Genomic DNA, 21,147 nt, shown 5'->3' with positions numbered 1-21,147 from the left:
CAGAGATCAGTCAAAAGGATGTGATTGGCTGAATATTTGTATATGAACCATCTTGACTGGGGAGGTTTAGACAGTACCATGACATCCTTTTTTCTCTTTTAGCAAAAGACATTCAAATTAGTGGAGGGTTATAAGTAATCTTCTGGGAGGTTTTCCACTTTTCTTACTTATAGAGAGGGAGGGTTTAGCAGGGGCATAGTTCTAGTTTAATGCACGGTTTGTTTTGCCTTTGAATTATATATTTTGTTTGGTATTTAATGTTCTTTCTCCTCTCAGCAGTTATTCAGTATGCATCTCTCTATTGAACCTCACTCCAGGGTGTTCCTGCCTCCAGGATTTCTCCTCCCAATCCATATGGGGGATGGGGACGGTACAGGAGTGGGCTCTCCTTTTCTTGTTATTAGGATACAAACCCAGCTTCTGGAAAGGTAAACACTTTTCTTGTCTCACATTCCCATACAAGACAATATTACATGTACATTAGTAGCTCTTAGCCCTTTTCTACCTTGGATTTTTAGATATGGCTAGGCTGCACATAAATATGACACATTACGGGAAAACGACCAAATTAAAAGTGGAACTGCAAAAACTAACTTGCCAATTAAAGGGACAGTCAAGTACAAAACAAACGTTCATGATTTAAATAGGGAATGTAATTTTAAACAACTTTTTAATTTATTTCAATCACCAATTTTGCTATGTTCTCTTGGTATTCTTAGTTGAAAGCTAAACCTAGGAGATTCATATACTAATTTCTTAGACCTTGAAGACTGCCTCTAATCTGAATGCATTTTGACCACGAGAGGGCATTAGTTCATGTGTTTCATATAGATAACATTGAGCTCATGCATGTGAAGTTACCCTGGAGTGAGCACTGATTGGCTAAAATGCAAGTCTGTCAAAACAACTGAAACAAGGGGGCAGTTCGCAGAGGCTTAGATACAAGGTAATCACAGAGAAAAAAAGTGTATTAATATAACTGTGTTGGTTGTGCAAAACTGGGGAATGGGTAATAAAGGGATTATCTTTCTTTTTAAGCAACAAAAGTTCTGGTGTTGACTGTCCCTTTAAGGGAGGAGGTGATTTTAACATAGCTCCACAGACTCCATTAGATCATTTTGACACATTAGTCTAATTGTTTGTCACAGTGATTAACTGTTCTGTATCTGGTGCACAAAAACCACGTAACTTTTAATGTTGAGCAGTTTGATTTTTAATTCTTATAAATAACTTTTTCACGATTTCTTAAATTATTGTAAAGCTTCTTTATGATAAAATACAGCTTAGGGAGGGTCTAGATTTCTGTATATTATTTTCATTACAGAACATGCTGGTGGGTGGATAGGTATTGTTATTGAACATACTATTACCCATTCTTTGTAACGTCTGCCTTTCAGTTGAAGAAAACAAAACATTGTTAAAAGAATTTTTGCTAAACTCTGACCACAGTGCTCTAGGTACGTGCGCATGCGCATAAGCTTCCTTACTGACTTTTCAACAAAGGATACAAAGTGAACAAAGTAAATGTGATAATAAAAACAAAAACTTTTTTGGAAGTCATATACTCTGAATCCTGAAAGAAAAATTTTGGGTTTCATGTCCTTTATAATTTGAAAAAAAAACATAATTTATGCTTACCTGATAAATTTATTTCTCTTGTGGTGTATCCAGTCCACGGATCATCCATTACTTGTGGGATATTCTCCTTCCCAACAGGAAGTTGCAAGAGGATCACCCACAGCAGAGCTGCTATATAGCTCCTCCCCTAACTGCCATATCCAGTCATTCGACCGAAACTAGCCGAGAAAGGAGAAACCATAGGGTGCAGTGGTGACTGTAGTTTAAAATTTAGACCTGCCTTAAAAGGACAGGGCGGGCCGTGGACTGGATACACCACAAGAGAAATAAATTTATCAGGTAAGCATAAATTATGTTTTCTCTTGTTAGGTGTATCCAGTCCACGGATCATCCATTACTTGTGGGATATCAATACCAAAGCTAAAGTACACGGATGAAGGGAGGGACAAGGCAGGTACTTAAACGGAAGGGACCACTGCCTGTAGAACCTTTCTCCCAAAAATAGCCTCCGAAGAAGCAAAAGTATCAAATTTGTAAAATTTTGAAAAGGTATGAAGCGAAGACCAAGTCGCAGCCTTGCAAATCTGTTCAACAGAAGCCTAATTTTTAAAGGCCCAGGTGGAAGCCACAGCTCTAGTAGAATGAGCTGTAATCCTTTCAGGGGGCTGCTGTCCAGCAGTCTCATAGGCTAAGCGTATTACGCTCCGAAGCCAAAAAGAAAGAGAGGTTGCCGAAGCCTTTTGACCTCTCCTCTGTCCAGAGTAAACAACAAACAGGGAAGATGTTTGACGAAAATCTTTAGTCGCTTGTAAGTAAAACTTTAAAGCACGGACTACGTCCAAATTATGTAAAAGACGTTCCTTCTTTGAAGAAGGATTAGATCACAATGATGGAACAACAATCTCTTGATTGATATTCTTGTTGAAAACTACCTTAGGTAAAAACCCAGGTTTTGTACGCAGAACTAGTTTATCTGTATGGAAAATCAGATAAGGAGAATCACATTGTAAAGCTGATAACTCAGAGACTCTACGAGCCGAGGAAATAGCCATCAAAAACAGAACTTTCCAAGATAAAAGTTTGATATCAATGGAATGAAGGGGTTCAAACGGAACTCCTTGAAGAACCTTAAGAACCAAGTTTAAGCTCCATGGAGGAGCAACAGGTTTAAACACAGGCTTAATTCTAACCAAAGCCTGACAAAATGCCTGGACGTCTGGAACCTCTGCCAGACGCTTATGCAAAAGGATAGACAGAGCAGAAATCTGTCCTTTTAAATAACTAGCTGATAATCCTTTATCCATACCCTCTTGGAGAAAGGACAATATCCTAGGAATCCTAACCTTACTCCTTGAGTAATTCTTGGATTCACACCAATGAAGATATTTGCGCCATATCTTATGGTAGATTTTCCTGGTTACAGGCTTTCGTGCCTGTATTAAGGTATCAATGACTGACTCGGAGAAGCCACGCCTTGATAAAATCAAGCGTTCAATCTCCAGGCAGTCAGTCTCAGAGAAATTAGATTTGGATGATTGAAAGGACCTTGTAGTAGAAGGTCTTGTCTCAGAGGCAGAGGCCAAGGTGGAAAGGATGACATGTCCACCAGGTCTGCATACCAGGTCCTGCGTGGCCACGCAGGCGCGATCAAGATCACCGATGCTCTCTCCTGTTTGATTTTGGCAATCAGTCGAGGGAGCAGAGGAAACGGTGGAAACACATAAGCCAGGTTGAAGAACCACGCTGCTAGCTAGAGCATCTATCAGCGTCGCTTCTGGGTCCCTGGACCTGGATCCGTAACAAGGAAGCTTGGCGTTCTGGCGAGACGCCATGAGATCCAATTCTGGTGTGCCCCAACGATGAACCAATTGAGCAAACACCTCCGGATGGAGTTCCCACTCCCCCGGATGAAAAGTCTGACGACTTAGAAAATCCGCCTCCCAGTTCTCTACACCTGGGATATGGATCGCTGATAGATGGCAAGAGTGAGTCTCTGCCCACCGAATTATCTTGGAGACTTCTAACATCGCTAGGGAGCTCCTGGTCCCCCCTTGATGGTTGATGTAAGCCACAGTCGTGATGTTGTCCGACTGAAATCTGATGAACCTCAGGGTTGCTAACTGAGGCCAAGCTAGAAGAGCAATGAATATTGCTCTTAACTCCAGAATATTTATTGGGAGGAGTTTCTCCTCCTGAGTCCACGATCCCTGAGCCTTCAGGGAATTCCAGACTCCACCCCAACCTAGAAGGCTGGCATCTGTTGTTACAATTGTCCAATCTGGCCTGCGAAAGGTCATACCTTTGGACAGATGGACCCGAGATAGCCACCAGAGAAGAGAATCTCTGGTCTCTTGATCCAGATTTAACAGAGGGGACAAATCTGTGTAATCCCCATTCCACTGACTGAGCATGCATAATTGCAGCGGTCTGAGATGTAGGCGCGCAAATGGCACTATGTCCATCGCCGCTACCATTAAGCCGATCACTTCCATGCACTGAGCAACCGAAGGGCGCGGAATGTAGTGAAGAACACGGCAGGAATTTAGAAGCTTTGATAACCTGGACTCCGTCAGGTAAATTTTCATTTCTACAGAATCTATCAGAGTTCCTAGGAAGGAAACCCTTGTGAGGGGTGATAGAGAACTCTTTCCCTCGTTCACTTTCCACCCATGCGACCTCAGAAATGCCAACACTATGTCCGTATGAGATTTGGCAATTTGGAAGTTTGACGCCTGTATCAGGATGTCGTCTAGATAAGGGGCCACTGCTATGCCCCGTGGTCTTAGGACCGCCATAAGAGACCCCAGAACCTTTGTAAAAATTCTTGGGGCTGTAGCTAACCCGAAGGGAAGAGCCACAAACTGGTAATGCCTGTCTAGAAAGGCAAACCTTAGGAATCGATGATGATCTTTGTGAATCGGTATGTGAAGGTAAGCATCCTTCAAATCCACTGTGGTCATGTACTGACCCTCCTGGATCATAGGTAGGATTGTCCGAATAGTTTCCATTTTGAACGATGGAACTCTGAGGAATTTGTTTAAGATCTTTAGATCCAAAATTGGTCTGAAGGTTCCCTCTTTTTTGAGAACCACAAACAGATTTGAATAAAATCCCTGTCCTTGTTCCATCTGTGGAACTGGATGGATCACTCCCATTATTAGGAGGTCTTGCACACAGCATAAGAATGCCTCTTTCTTTATCTGGTTTACAGATAATCTCGAAAGGTGAAATCTCCCTTGTGGGGGGAAGCTTTGAAGTCCAGAAGATATCCCTGAGATATGATCTCCAACGCCCAGGGATCCTGAACATCTCTTGCCCACGCCTGGGCGAAGAGAGAAAGTCTGCCCCCTACTAGATCCGTTGCCGGATAGGGAGCCGTTCCTTCATGCTGTCTTAGAGGAAGCAGCAGGCTTTCTGGCCTGCTTGCCTTTGCTCCAGGCCTGGTTAGATTTTCAGGCCGGCTTGGATTGCGCAAAAGTTCCCTCTTGTTTTGTAGCAGAGGAAGTTGATGCTGCACCTGCCTTGAAGTTTCGAAAGGCACGAAAATTAGACTGTTTGGCCCTTGATTTGGCCCTGTCCTGAGGAAGGGTATGACCCTTACTTCCAGTAATGTCAGCAATAATTTCCTTCAAACCAGGCCCGAATAGGGTCTGCCCCTTGAAGGGAATGTTAAGTAATTTAGACTTTGAAGTCACGTCAGCTGACCAAGATTTAAGCCATAGCGCCCTACGCGCCTGGATGGCGAATCCAGAATTCTTAGCCGTTAGTTTAGTCAATTGAACAATGGCATCAGAAACAAAAGAATTAGCTAGCTTAAGTGTTCTAAGCTTATCAAGCATTTCAGTCAATGGAGTAGCTGTCTGAAAGACCTCTTCCAGAGACTCAAACCAGAACGCCCCAGCAGCAGTGACAGGAGCAATGCATGCAAGGGGCTGCAGGATAAAACCTTGTTGAATAAACATTTTCTTAAGGTAACCTTCTAATTTTTTATCCATTGGATCTGAAAAAGCACAACTGTCCTCGACAGGGATAGTGGTACGCTTTGCTAAAGTAGAAACTGCTCCCTCCACCTTAGGGACCGTCTGCCATAAGTCCCGTGTGGTGGCGTCTATTGGAAACATTTTTCTAAAAATAGGAGGGGGGGAAAACGGCACACCGGGTCTGTCCCACTCCTTAGTAATAATTTCTGTAAACCTTTTAGGTATTGGAAAAACGTTAGTACACACCGGCACCGCGTAGTATTTATCCAGTCTACACAATTTCTCTGGCACTGCAATTGTGTCACAGTCATTCAGAGCAGCTAAAACCTCTCCAAGCAACACCCGTAGGTTCTCAAGCTTAAATTTAAAAGTAGACATATCTGAATCAGGTTTCCCCGAGTCAGAGACGTCACCCACAGACTGAAGCTCTTCCTCAGCTACTGCATATTGTGACGCAGTATCAGACATGGGCCTTAAAACATCTGCGCGCTCTGTATTACGTCTAACCCCAGAGCTATCGCGCTTTCCTTTGAATTCAGGCAGTCTGGCTAATACCGCTGACAGGGTATTATCCATGATTGCCGCCATGTCCTGCAAAGTAATCGCTATGGGCGTCTTTGATGTACTTGGCGCCATTTTAGCGTGAATCCCTTGAGCGGGAGTCAAAGGGTCCGACACGTGGGGAGAGTTAGTCGGCATAACTTCCCCCTCGTCAGAATCCTCTGGTGATAATTCTTTTAAAGATAACAGCTGATCTTTATTGTTTAAAGTGAAATCAATACATTTAGTACACATTTTCCTATGGGGTTCCACCATGGCTTTTAAACATAATGAACAAGGAGTTTCCTCTATGTCAGACATGTTTATACAGACTAGCAAGCTTGGAAAACACTTTAAATCAAGTTAACAAGCAATATAAAAAAAAAACGTTACTGTGCCTTTAAGAGAAATTTTTTTTGCCAAAATTTGAAATAACAGTGAAAAAAGGCAGTTAAACTAACAAAATTTTTACAGTGTATGTAACAAGTTAGCAGAGCATTGCACCCACTTGCAAATGGATGATTAACCCCTTAATACAAAAAACAGATTAACAAAACGAAAAATATGTTTTTTAAACAGTCATAACAACTGCCACAGCTCCTACTTTTGAAGCCTTTTGAGCCCTTCAGAGATGTCCTATAGCATGCAGGGGACTGCTGAGGGAAGCTGAATGTCACAGTTTGTAATTTTAACTGCACAAACTAACTTTTATACTATAACAGTGGAAAGCCTCAGGAAACTGTTTCTAGGCAAAAATAAAGCCAGCCATGTGGAAAAAACTAGGCCCCAATAAGTTTCATCACCAAAGCATATATAAAAACGATTAAACATGCCAGCAAACGTTTTATATTGCACATTAATCAGAGTATATACCTCTGATAGCAAGCCTGATACTAGTCGCTATTAAATCACTGTATTTAGGCTTTAACTTACATTAATCCGGTATCAGCAGCATTTTGTAGCAAATTCCATCCCTAGAAAAACTTAACTGCACATAACTTATTGCAGGATACCCTGCACGCCATTCTCCCTCTGAAGTTACCTCACTCCTCAGACATATGTGAGAATAGCAGTGGATCTTAGTTACTTCTGCTAAGATCATAGAAAAACGCAGGCAGATTCTTCTTCTAAATGCTGCCTGAGATAAAATAGTACACTCCGGTACCATTTAAAAACAATAAACTTTTGATTGAAGAAAAAACTAACTATATTTTACCACTTTCCTCTTACTACCTCCAGCTATGTTGAGAGCTTGCAGAGAATGACTGGATATGGCAGTTAGGGGAGGAGCTATATAGCAGCTCTGCTGTGGGTGATCCTCTTGCAACTTCCTGTTGGGAAGGAGAATATCCCACAAGTAATGGATGATCCGTGGACTGGATACACCCAACAAGAGAAATGTCTTTTTTTTTTTTACATAATTAAACATATATATGGAATTCATTTTATTTTGGGGTTTAAAGGGACAGGCAACTCAAAAATTGTTATTGTTTAAAAATATAGATAATCCCTTTATTACCCATTCCCCAGTTTTGCATAACCAACACTGTTATATTAATATACATTTTACCTCTGTGATTACTTTGTATCTAAGCATCTTCTGTCAGCCCCCTGATCACATGACTTTATTTATTATCTATTGACTTGCATTTTAGCCAATTAGTGCTTTGTTGTGCTGACTCTTAACTCAACGGCGTGAGCACAATGTAATCTATATGGCCCACATGAACTAGAAGTCTCCTGTTGTGAAAAGCGAATAAAAAAAGCATGTGATTAAGAGGCTGTCTGTAGTGGCTTAGAAACAGGCAGACATTTAGATGTTTTAATGCTATAAAGTATATTAATATAACAATGTTGGTTGTGCACAGCTGGGGAATGGGTAGTAAAGGCGTTGTCTATCTTAGTAAACAATAACAATTTTAGTGTAGACTGTCCCTTTAAATCCTTACGCTAGTGGCACTCTGCTGAGCTTGTGTTTGGAAGAGGGTTAGGACACAGAGAGGGAACAACAATTTACTGATTGATATTTCTATTAGAAACAACCTTAGGAAGGATATCTTCCTAAAATCCTTAGTAGCATCAGAATAATATTTCAATGCCCTGACAACATCCAAGTAATGTAAGGATCTTTCTAAGGCATTCTTAGGGCTCGATTTATCAAGCCTCTACGGCTGCAAGTTCTCTCAAGAACTTACTCGCCGTGATTTATCATCTTCGCCACCTCTATTGTGGGTCGGGATTGCACGCAAGCGCAAATCTGCGCTCGTGTGCAATGTTAATTACCTGCAGATTATTTCGCCCCGCCACAGGCGAGCTGAGGCGTACAGGGGCACGTATACGCGCCCCTGTATGCCTCAGTGTTGATAAATCTAGCCCTTAGTATTGGCACACAAATAAGGAACAATAGTCTCTCTGTTAAAGTTGCTAAAAGAAACAACCTAAGGCAAAAAATTAAAAGCTGACCTTAAAAAACGGCCTATTCCTAATGAAAAATCAGATAAGGAAATTCACAAGAAATAGCAGATAATTCAGAAACTCTTCAAGAAAGTAGTTTAATATCCAACTTATGCATAGGCTCAAAGGGAGAAGCTTGCAAAAACCTTAATACCAACTGCTTTGACTTGTTCGTTAGCACTAGGTCTCCAGACGTGCACATAACCAAGGACGAACATGTGCTAACCTGACATGCGGAAACCGCTCAACGTGCAAAAGAAAACTATAGAAAGACTATAAAGATGCACCTATTATCAATTTTCTTCGTTCTTTAGGTATCTTTACTTGAAAATAAACGTAGGAGCTGGCCCATTTTTGGTTCAGCACCTGGATAGCGCTTACTGATTGTTGGCTTTATTTAGACAACAATTAACAAGCGCTACCTAGTTACTGAACCAAAAATGGGCCGGATTCTATGCTTACATTCCAGCTTTTTCAAATAAAGATACTAAGAGAACGAAGAAAAATTGATAATAGGAGAAAATTAGAAAGTTGTTTAAAATTGCATGATCTGAATCATGAAAGTTTAATTTTGACTAGACTACTCCTTTAAGCAGCAGACAGACAAACCAGTACTGAGACATATAATCAGAGGTTACGGAATAGGAGTATATCGTAGATACATAAAGGGAGGCAAGAGACAAGTCCCTGCGACCAATTAAAGAAGGTTTATGAAAAACTTCCCATGAGGTGAAAAAAGGAATCACAAACCATACCCCATATACATCCCTCTGACAAGCACTGTACTCCGGGCCTCAACATAGACTGAAAACCACTTTCTCAGAAGAATCAAATACACATTCACATTCTTAAACCACCTCCAGTGGAGGCAAAGTAAAGACTGAGGTATGTGTGATGTGGGAGGGGTTTTATAGGGCTCTTGGGATTTGGGAATCTTTGCCTTCTCCTAGTAGTAAAGAAGAGTTATTCCAAGGAGTAATGGATCTTGGACTCTCACCACCTGTATGAAAAAAGAAGAAAAAACCCCCACACAATTTAGTGGCCAAATTACACTATGCTGTGATGGAGGAGAAGAACATAGTCATCATTTAGATAAAGGTTATGAAGATAAGGTAATGCAGTTAAAATATGGTTCAGAGGAATTTAAAGGGACATTCCAGCCAAAACTGGTATTATACATTTCAGTTTTGAATAGGAGCATTTTTGTAATATACATCTATTAGCAGAAAAGCTTCTAATAAAAGCTATAGCTGTTTCAAAAGTGTATTTAAAGGGCAAGTCAACCTAAAACATTTTCTAACTTATACAGATAACGTTTCTAATGATCAATATTACAAGTTGTAGCCCAATTTTGATAAATGCATATTGTGCAAGCAAAAATACTTACAAGTAGTCCCTCAGCCATTTTGAAATGGCCGCCTGCCCCCTCCACTCTATTTTGTTAGCCCCCGTCTTTCTCATCTGCCAGTAAATGTAACTTTGCGATTCTCTACGCTCCCGTGCTTAGCGCATGCGCAGATTTTATTGCAAATTATAGCAGATAGAGAACTTCTTCAGTCATTCCTCCAGCCAGCCTTTAGAGTTGCAGCCTTCACGGATCCCCTGTGTGTAGCACAGCAATCCCCACAGGACCAGATCCTGGCCAGGTCTCCCTTGCTGTGCAGTGGGAATGGTGAACAGGAACCCCTGGGTGCATTCTGATGTCAGTCTACATGGATCCCCTTGTATTTAGGAGGAGGGGGAAGTAGGATTTTCATTTTTTGCTTCCCAGATGCGTTCCTTGCTGGACCTGAAAAAGAAGACAGCAGGGCTGGATGTGGCTTTGGGGCTGGCTCCCCGCCTGCAGCACAGGATGTTCAGCTGGGTTTCTGGGTACTCTTTCTGCAATCCACTACTTTCCACACGCTCCAATCATTGCAATAAGCCTGAATTGTGCCTGCACATTGTCGTTAATAGTTTTGCTTTGCACCGCTATGTGGTCAGGTTAGCCATATGATTTGAGCACTTTACACGGATTCTCAGTATGAGGCACATTAGCTGCTTATTGCAATGATAGGAGTGTGTGGAAAGCAGTGGATAGCCTCATACTGAGAATCTGTGTTAAGTGCTCAAATCATATGGCTAACCTGACCACATAGCGGTGCAAAGCAATAACTTATCGACAATGTGCAGGCACAATTCCGGCACATTTGCTGCTAGAGAGGAGGGCGGCCATTTCAAAATGGCTGAGGGACAACTTGTACGTATTTTTGCTTGCACAATATGCATTTATCATTGGGCTACAGTTTGTAATATTGATCGTTAGAAACGTTATCTGTATAAGAAAAATGTTTGAGTTGACTTGCCCTTTAAGTATGCACTGTGCACCAGCATTTAAACACAGCACTTGCTCAGAGAGCCTAAGCTACTTACATCATCTGGTAATGACTCATTTTGTTTATTGCTGACATGATACAAGCCTCACTGACACTCTGAGCAGCTGCAGTATTTAAAATGCTGGTGCACTGAATATCTAGCTATGCTTCATATGCAACTTTTACTAGAAGCATTTTTGCCAATACTTTTATATTACAAATATGTTTGTATTCAAAAGATGTAATTCAGCTATGTGCGTTTAAATTTTGACTGGAATGTCCCTTTTAATATTTCCCTTTTAATTAAAGGGACATTAAACCCAACATTTTTATTTCATGATTCAGACAGAGAATACAATTTTAAACAACTTTCCATTTTACTTCTATTATATAATTTGCTTCCTTCTCTTGTTATCCTTTGCTTAAAGGTTTATCTAGGTAAGCTCAGGAGCAGCAAAGAACCTAGGTTCTAGCTGTTGATTGGTGGCTACATATATATATCGATTGTCGTTTGCTCACCCATGTGTTCAGTTAGAAACCATGAGTGCATTGCTGCTCCTTCAACAAATGATACCAAGAGAATGAAACAGTTTAGATAACAGAAGTAAATTAGAAAGTTGGTTAAAATTATATTCTCTATCTGAATCATGAAATACATTTTTTGGGTTTCATGTCCCTTTAAGGACTAACAGAGGACAGAAAATACTGAACTATACCAACAAGATGGAAACCACAAGCAAAAGAAACTGAAACCTTTTCCCCTGCAGTGCCCTTAAAGGCAGAAATGCATATTTCTCTTATTAGAGAATTGCATCCTCAGTATTTTCTTAGTAGTTGAATTGTATTGCAGAATTTGCAATTACATAAAGTCTTGTAAGTCTTTCATACATCTTCATGTTATTTAATTTTTCTAAATAATATTATTTATCATTGTAAAAATCTATTCCATAAGCCATTTTGTCTTCATATTTTCTGGAAAAAACGCCTTTGGGAAAAAAAATCAAAAAGAAAAAACAAAATTTATGCTTACCTGATAAATTTCTTTCTTTCTTGACACGATGAGTCCACGGATCATCTAATTACTAATGGGAATAACACCAGCAGGAGGCGGCAAAGAGCACCACAGCAAAAGCTGTTAAATATCACCTCCCTTCCCTCCCACCCCAGTCATTTGACTGAAGTAAAGGAGAGAAAGGAAGCAACAAGGTGCAGAGGTGTCTGAAGTTTATAACATACCAACAATCTGTCTAAAGAACAGGGCGGGCCGTGGACTCATTGTGCCAATAAATAAATTTATCAGGCAAGCATAAATTTTGTTTTCTTTCTAATGACACAATGAGCCAACGGATCATCTAATTACTAATGGGAGTCAATACCCAAAGCCAGAGTACACAGATAAGGGAGGGACAAGACAGGGAACCTAAACGGAAGGCACCACTGCTGGAAGAACCTTTCTCCTAAAAGCAGCCTCAGCCGAGGTAAAAGTGTCAAATTTATAGAATTTTGAAAAAGTGTGAAGAGAGGACCAAGTTGCAGCCTTGCAAATCTGTTCCACCGAAGCTTCATTTTAAAATGCCCATGAGGAAGAAACAGCCCTTGTGGAATGAGCCGTAACTCTCTCTGGAGGTTGCTGTCCAGCAATTTCATAGGCCAAAAAAAAAAGAGAAGTAGCCGTAGCTTTCTGTCCCCTACCTTTTCCCGAGAAAACCACCTTAGTCGCCTGTAAGTAGAATTTTAGAGCACGTACGTCTAAATTGTGCTGAAGTTGTTCCTTCTGAGAAGAAGGATTAGGACACAATGAAGGAACAACAATCTCCTGATTAATGTTCTGGTCGGAAACTACTTTAGGGAGAAACCCTAACTTTGTACGTAAAACTACCTTATCCGAATGAAAAATGAGATAAGGTGACTCATACTGTAATGCTGAGAGCTCTGACACTCAACGAGCAGATGAAATAGCAACAAGAAACAAAACTTTCCAAGATAACAACTTAATATCTAAGGAATGCATAGGCTCAAACTGAGACCCTTGAAGAACCTTAAGAACTAAATTAAGACTCCAGGGAGGAGTAACTGTTTTGAATACAGGCTTGATCCTGACCAAGGCCTGACAAAAAGACTGTACGTCTGAAAAGTCAGCCAAACGTTTGTGTAACAAAACAGACAAGGCAGATATTTGGCCTTTTAGAGAACTAGCCGATAATCTCTTCTCCAAACCTTCTTGGAGAAAAGACAGAATTCTAGAAATCCCAACTCTACTCCAAGAGTAGCCCTTGGATTCACACCAATACAGGTATTTACGCCATATTTTATGGTAAATCTTTCTAGTCACAGGTTTACGAGCCTGAATCATGGTCTCAATGACCAAATCTGAAAATCCCCGCTTGGATAAGATTAAGCGTTAAATCTCCAAGCAGTCAGCATCAGAGAAACTAGATTTGGATGAAGGAAGGGCCCCTTAAGTAGAAGGTCCTTCCTCAACGGAAGTCTCCAAGGTGGAAGAGATGACATTTCCACCTGGTCTGCATACCAAATCCTGTGAGGCCAGGCCTGTGCAATGAGAATCTCCGACGCCCTCTCCTGCTTGATTCGAGTAATGACTCGAGGAAGAAGAGTGAACGGGGGAAATAGGTATGCAAGACTGAAATCCCAAGGTACCGCCAGGGCATCTATCAATACCACCTGAGGGTCCCTTGACCTCAATCCGTACCTCGGAAGCTTGGCATTCTGTCGAGATGCCATGAGATCCAATTTTGTCCGACCCCATTTGAGAATCAGGCTGGAAAACACTTCCGGATGGAGTTCCCACTCCCCGGGTGAAAAGTCTGTCTGCTCAGGAAGTCCGCCTCCCAGTTGTCCACTCCTGAGATGTGGATCGCCGACAGACAGAAATTGTGGGTCTCCGCCCACCAAATTATCTTGGCTACCTCTGTCATGGCTAAGGAACTCCGTGTTCTTCCATGATGATTGATGTAAGCCACTGAAGTTATGTTGTCCGACTGGTACCTGATAAACTGGGGCGAGGCTAATTGAAGCCAGGCCAGAAGAGCATTGAAGATTGCTCTCAGCTTCAGAATGTTTATAGGCAGAACAGACTCTGACTGATTCCAAACTCCCTGAGCCTCTAGAGAGCCCCAGACTGCTCCCCATCCTAGAAGGCTGGCGTCTGTTGTCACAATCACCCAGGAGGGTCTGTGAAAGCAGGTTCCCTGGGAGAGATGATCCTGAGACAACCACCAATTAAGAGAACTCCTTGTCTCCTGCTCCAGTAGTATTCGTGAAGATAAATATGCATAATCTCCGTTCCATTGACTGAGCATGTTTAACTGCAGAGGTCTGAGGTGGAAACAAGCGAACGGGATGATGTCCATTGCCGCCACCATCAGCCCGATTACCTCCATGCACTTTGATTTCCTGACTTCTGTCAAAAAAATCTTCATTGACAGGGAATCTATTATGGTTCCCAAGAAAGTTACCTCTTTTCTAAATTTACCTTCCATCCGTGAGATCACAGGAGGGATAACAACATTTCCGTGTAGGACTTTGCTTGTTGAAAGGATGGTGCCTGGACCAGGATGTCGTTCAGATAGGGCGCCACTGCAATGCCCCATAATCGGAGCACCGCCAACAGAGATCCCAGAACCTTTGAGAAAAATCTGGGAGCCGTGGCAAGGCTGAAAGAAAGAGCCACAAATTGGAAGTGTTTGTCTAGAAAAGCAAACCTTAGAAACTTGTGATGATCCCTGTGAATGGGAACATGCAGGTAAGTGTCCTTTAAATCCACCATTGTCATAAATTGACCTTCTTGGACCAAAGGAAGAATGGAACGAATCGTTTCCATCTTGAAGGAAGGTACTCTGAGGAATTTGTTTAGACTCTTGAGATCTAAAATTGGCCTGAAGGTTCCCTCCTTTTTGAGAACCACGAACAGATAGGAATAAAACCTCAGACCCTGTTCATGCATTGGAACAGGAACTATCACTACCATGTCGGAGAGGTCCAGTACACAGTGTAAGAACGCCTCTCTTTTTGTCTGGTCTACAGATAATCTTGAAAGCAGAAACCTGCCTCTGGGAGGAAAACTTTTGAACTCGTTTGTATCCCTGGGACACTATGTCCACTGCCCCGGGATCCTGAACATCTCAAACCCAAGCCTGAGCAAAGAAGGAAAACCTGCCCCTTACAAGATCCGGTCCTGGATCGGGGGCGGGCCATTCATGCTGTCTTTGATTCAACAGCAGGCTTCTTGGATTGTTTTCCCTTGTTCCAAGACTGATTGGGTCTCCAGGAAGGTTTTCGACTGTTCTTGCTTAGAAGAGGAAGAATTTCCCTTGAAATTTTGAAAGGAACGAAAATTACTCTGACGTCCCTTTTGTTTATTTCTCTTATCCTGAGGGAGAAGATGCCCCTTACCTCCCGTAATAGAGATTATTTCCATCAAGCCTGGTCCAAACAAGAACTTCCCTTTGTAAGGAATCGCTAAAAGTTTAGACTTAGATGACACATCCGCAGACCAAGGCTTTAACCATAAGGCTCTGCGGGATAGTGCAGCAAACCCTGAAATCTTTGCTCCCAGCTTGATAACCTGTAGGGATGCATCAGTAATAAAGGAATTGGCCAACTTAAGGGCTTTTATCCTATCCTGGATCTCATCAAGGGGAGTGTCTGTCCTAATGGCATCAGACAATGCATCAAACCAATATGCCGCCGCACTAGTGACGGTAGCAATGCACACAGCAGGTTGCCATTGTAAACCCTGGTGTACATACATCTTCTTGAGTAACCCCTCTAATTTTTTGTCCATAGGATCTTTAAAGGCACAACTATCCTCTATGGGTATTGTAGTTCTTTTGGCCAGAGTGGAAATAGCTCCTTCCATCTTGGGTACTGTTTGCCAAGCCTCCTTGATAGAGTCCGCTATAGGAAACATCTTTTTAAATATAGGAGAAGGAAGAGAAGGAGAAAAAGGAATACTCTGTCTATCCCATTCCTTAGCAATAATCTCTGTAGCTCTATCTGGTACAGGAAAAAACTCCATCGATGAAGGTACATCAAAGTATTTGTTTAGTTTACTGGATTTTTTAGGATTAACTACGACCATGGTGTCGCTGTCGTCCAATGTAGCTAAAACCTCCTTAAGTAACAGACGGAGGAATTACACTGTCAGAATCTGAGATTTTACCCTCAGATGCTATTGAAGTATCCTCCTCCTCGGGTCTGTGAGAGGGGGCATTCGAAATAGCAACGACTGCATCAGTAACCTCACTTGCTGAACGTTTATTCTTCCTCTTGCGCTTTCCCTGCAACACGGGAAAAGCAGACAGCGCATCAGAGACTGCAGAAGACATGAGGGGAGCTATGTCTTGCAACATAACCCCAGGAGAAGTTATAGAGGAAGCGCAGGGCACTGCATGAGTGGGCTGTAAAATTTGGGACGCTTGAGGAGAAAGCTGCGGCATATATTCAACATTGTCATTAGACTCCTGAACAGCATCTGCCTTAGAAATTGTTGGCGCAGAAAAAATTCTATCCCTGTAATTTAACGTTCTTTCAATACATGAAGAACAGAAAGGGATTGGTGGTTCCACATTGACATCAAAACATAAAGAACAATTGACATTTTGCAGGGCCTCTTGGTCCATTCTGACTCACAATTGAACCAAAATTTAAGAAAAAAGTCCAAATCTTTTATTAAAGTTTAAACAAAAAAAAACATTACTGTCACTTAAATTTTTAAAAGTAACTTTTTTCTCTTTTTATTTTTCTATGCACAAATTAAACTTAACAGTAGTTCAAAACACCTCTACACTTCAGCTTCTCTGCTGAGGTGCCTACCTGCCCTGATGCGACCGTAACTGAAAGTCCCCTTAGTAGCAGATCCGGTACTGGCAGTAAATGCAATGACCTCCTGTCCGGTTCAAGAAACGCAAGTCTCTTTATAGCTATAACATGCGATTCCAGCTGAGACCAAACTCTTTCCCCCGACCCACAGGAAGGAAGAAAAAAGTGGCACGCAACACCAATTTCCGCCTCTTAATTCTCCGCCCATCGTGGGCGTGTTAACAAAGGAATCTCCCGGTCGGCATTTTGTTTTGTAATTAAACCGCCGGAAATAGTGAAAAAAGCCACCAGAAAAATGAGCCCATTTTCTCTCAGCCCTAGTGCCTGCATAATAACTGTCAACATAAGGCCCCTCCAGCTGAGAGGAATTTATGTGTCCCAAATAAATAAAGTGCCTTATTTTTTTTTTCTGAGTGTTCCTGCTTCCCCAGAATATTAAATAACACTTACCTCATAAATCTGCCCGACAGCAAGACACCTCACCAGGTTTGAGAGGTCCTCTCCCTCACATTGGACCTGTGGAAAATAATAAAGACTGAGTAATTTTACTCAGGCTTTAGGAGTTAGGGCAGCAGAAACATGGGAAGCGCAGTGAGAATTATATCCCACAAGTTCCCATTGCTCTAAAGCCACCACTGCTCTACTGAAGAGACTGATATGGACTACGACTACACCCTAGAACAAAGCAGCACAATTTTGCACTACTTAGAAAATAATAAACTCTTGATTGTAGAAACTTTTACTAACACCTAACTTTACCACTTCCTTGCTCTAACGTAGGCAAAGAGAATGACTGGGGTGGGAGGGAAGGGAGGTGATATTTAACAGCTTTTGCTGTGGTGCTCTTTGCCGCCTTCTGCTGGGCAGGAGTGATATTCCCATTAGTAATTAGATGATCCCTGGACTTATCGTGTCATTAGAAAGAAAACACAATAATAAAAAAAAAGAAACACACAACACAAACAGAAAAAAAAATCCCCCCCCCCAATTCATCAGTTTTTCAGGGCCTTTCCATCTCTTGTCTTGATCTGTCCGTTTGCATAACCTCTTCCAGGACGATAACATTATATTTTCTACTGAGTATTCTGAAAGTTCCTAACCAGAGAACACATCTGCCTGTGCTCAGGGCTACCATAGGGTTTGGCACCTCAGCCATGTTTTCCTGGGCACTTATGAGTTACACATGCTGCAGGGTGTGCAGGGAGGAACATGTATAGTGCAGTTCATCAGCACTATTCATGGGATGTCCAAAAACACAATACCTGTTCCGCCCTGCTTACCCTGCAGCATGTGTAACTCATAAGTGTCCAGGAAAACATGGCCAAGGTGGCATCCATAGGCTACCAAGACAGCACCTGCTTCCCACATATAACCTTCTGAACCAATTGCTTATGAAGCTACTGCCCCTGCTCTCACCCAACCTACAGCTCTAAAACAGGGCTTCTCAATTATCTTTAATTATTTAAATCCTCTGAGGTGGAGAAGAGTTTAAGCAGCAGCCGTTTTAAGTTTACTGAAAATAAATAATCCCCCCTCCCCTTTCCAAAGTTGTCAATCTTTTCTTGCTAAATTAAAGGGCAATTATAGTGAAAACTATTGACCCGGCTGTGCAACTAGAGCTGCTGATTGGATCACTTGGGACTAGCAATTTTCCTTAGCCGGGGGTTAAACACATAGATTTGCAAGGTTGATAGTAATAAAACTACATGCTTTAACAAATGACGCATTGTTTTTTTCCACAATAATGGCCCTTTAAGAGGTCATGAATAAGTAGTTGCTGCCTTTTGGCAGAGGTAGAGCAGAACTTAAATTAAAGAGAGCTTAAACTTGTTTTTTTGCTTACAAAAAACAAACAAAAATAAAGGCAATGAACATTAAAGGCGTCATTAACCCCTTAAGGACAGATTAATTAATTCCATCATTGGTCATTAAGGGGTTAAGCAATAATGCAGACTTTGTGAGATGGTCTGTGAGTGTTAAGTAATTGAAATGATGTCCCTCTGGATCATTATAATCAGTTATTTGTAAAATGCCAAACATTCCATAGTGCTGACATCAAACGTTGCACCCGTATTCATTTTCCCTCTCTAAGGATTCCTGGTGCTATTTTGCATGGAAATAGACATTGCACATAGAATTAAAATACACAGCACAGATAAGCGCTAAATCAAACATAACATTTTTATAAGAATTTTGGCCATGCACTAATGCATCTTGGGACACAGCCAATAGAATGAAGACAATGGCCCAGAATTACTAAGACTGAAGAGTTTTTACAAAGGTAAAGAAAACAACATTTTCAATTCTGATGTTATTCTATGGGGTTTATTTACCAAGTGTTGAGATCTCTCACTCTTTGGTTAATAGGCCACACAGAACAACAAGAATTAGAAAAGATATTCTTACTTAGTTTGTCTCTTCTTGCTTAGTGAGTGTAGGCTAATGTCCCTTTAAGTAATGTGACTTATCAGCCCTGTATCATGCATACAATGCCACCCCCACCCTATTAGCACATAAAGCTCCCACCACTGTGCTGCAGTCTGGTCTCAGGGGGGGCATGCCAGGTGAGAGCGGCAGCTCAGGCACAGCATTCAGCAGTGAGAACAGCTGACACACATTGAACATGAACCATTACAGCAGGGACGGACGGAGACAAGTTATGGTGAGAGCAATAAAGGCAGGAAGATGGGACTGGTGTAAAAAAAAGGTGGATAGAAAGTATACATAGAAAAGAGGAGGCTGGGAGGTAGGAAATAGGGAAGAGAGTGCGGCTAGGTGAGTGAGAGAAAGATAAGCACAAAGTGAAGGAGATCACAGCACAAAAAGGGAACACAGAAATAAAGGTTGGGTGAACGTGATAAAAAGAAGGGCTCAAGTGCGTGAGATGTAACCGGAAAGAGAAAGATAGGAGACTACTGGCTGGTTGGAATACAGGAAATGAGAACAAAAGATATGAAAACATAAGGAATAATGAGAACGAAAACGTTGTAAAATAATGAGGAAAAAAGGGGACTGGGATATAACGGAAAAGAAAAAAAAAAAAGGTAGAAATCTTGTTTATTATGAATTTAGCGACAAACAGGTAATCAGAGTTAGACTCTCAAATAGGTGTTGTGGGGGAAGAGGAACCCCTTGCCCTGCAGCCTGGGCTGGGAGAGTTCATGTTCAGGAGGCAGCCACTCACCGGCCAGGCAGCCCTCAGAGCCCCGCACATTGTCGAGCGTGTCCCTCTGCGTTATGCGAGCAGCATTGTTATTGTCACACTCTCTGACAGTCCTCTGCCCTGCAACAGAGGTGAACGAGGTTAGTGGTGGGCAGAGGGAGGGGCCGGGCACACTACTCCATAAAGTGTCACATTGGCCCAGGTATTTAGTGTGCACAATAAGAAGGGGCAGGAGATTGTGCCTACAGCTTGTTGGAGGCCAGGCCATGCAGGAAACAAGCTGAGAAATAACCCATTTCAGCTCTGTGGTACATACACTATGGGCGGAAACAGTAAGAGGTTCTGGGATGGGGATATCCTTCACTTCTAGGGGCAGCTAATTAGCATTTCCTCCTTTTACTCTGCAGTGAATGGTGAAAATGACCCACTCCCCATAACAAGATTTCATCATTAAATTGTTACCATCAACCTCTTCTTGCGACGCAAATTCCTCCTCTGTAATGTTCCCCTGAAACACAAAGTGGTAGCACTGAGTATTTTCCATACGTGATAATATCACATTTAAAACAATGCTACAGCACCTGGGACTTATTTGGACTTTTTCTTTTACCTAATAATGTAGGGGACATTCTAATATTTTTGTCTTAGTTTATGAAAAAGACATAGAAGTCAAAATGAAACATTCATAATTCAAACAGAGTAAAATTTAGAAAAGAAAAATCCAGTTAACCATTATCAAATTTACTTCTTTCTATTGGTATCCTTTGTTGAAATTTCCATGAGAGCATACTGAGGTAGGCTCAGTTCTGTGCATGTGTCTTGGTGCTTGCAACAATGTTAGCGAAAGTGCTGAAGACACGTGCATGCTCCTGAGGCTACCTCAGTATGTTGGAATGAAAAACATAAATTATGCTCACCTGATCATTTCCTTTTCTTCTGATGGAAAGAGTCCACAGCTGCATTCATTACTTTTGGGAAATAAGAACCCCAGACATCCCAGCCAAAGGCTTAAATACTCCTCCCACTCCCCTCATCCCCCAGTCATTCTGCCGAAGAACAAGGAACAGTAGAAGAAATCAGGGTGAAAAGGTGCCAGAAGAATATAAGGACGCCCCACATAAAATCACGGGTGGGGAGCTGTGGACTCTTTCCATCAGAAGAAAAGGAAATTATCAGGTAAGCATAATTTATGTTTTTCTTCTGAAATGGAAAGAGTCCACAACTGCATTCATTACTT

At 41.7% G+C, this 21,147-nt stretch overlaps 1 protein-coding gene across 4 annotated transcripts in view; it reads right to left on the bottom strand.

The window, feature by feature from the left end:
• RNF157 (ring finger protein 157) overlaps positions 1 to 21,147 on the bottom strand; it is a 311,334-nt gene that overhangs the window by 28,776 nt on the left and 261,411 nt on the right. For 3 of the 4 annotated variants that reach the window (XM_053709373.1, XM_053709378.1, XM_053709366.1), the window contains exons 18-19: positions 20,373 to 20,418; positions 19,932 to 20,030 (exon numbers count right to left, since the gene is read on the bottom strand). In XM_053709373.1, the coding sequence (XP_053565348.1) occupies positions 19,932 to 20,030; positions 20,373 to 20,418 (145 nt within the window). The remainder of the gene's footprint in view (positions 1 to 19,931; positions 20,031 to 20,372; positions 20,419 to 21,147) is intronic. The other variant, XM_053709381.1, reaches the window with a different exon arrangement.

Source organism: Bombina bombina, chromosome 1 (genome assembly GCF_027579735.1).
Source record: "Bombina bombina isolate aBomBom1 chromosome 1, aBomBom1.pri, whole genome shotgun sequence".
Lineage (NCBI taxonomy): Eukaryota > Metazoa > Chordata > Amphibia > Anura > Bombinatoridae > Bombina > Bombina bombina.
This window is presented reverse-complemented; position numbering and strand designations above follow the sequence as displayed.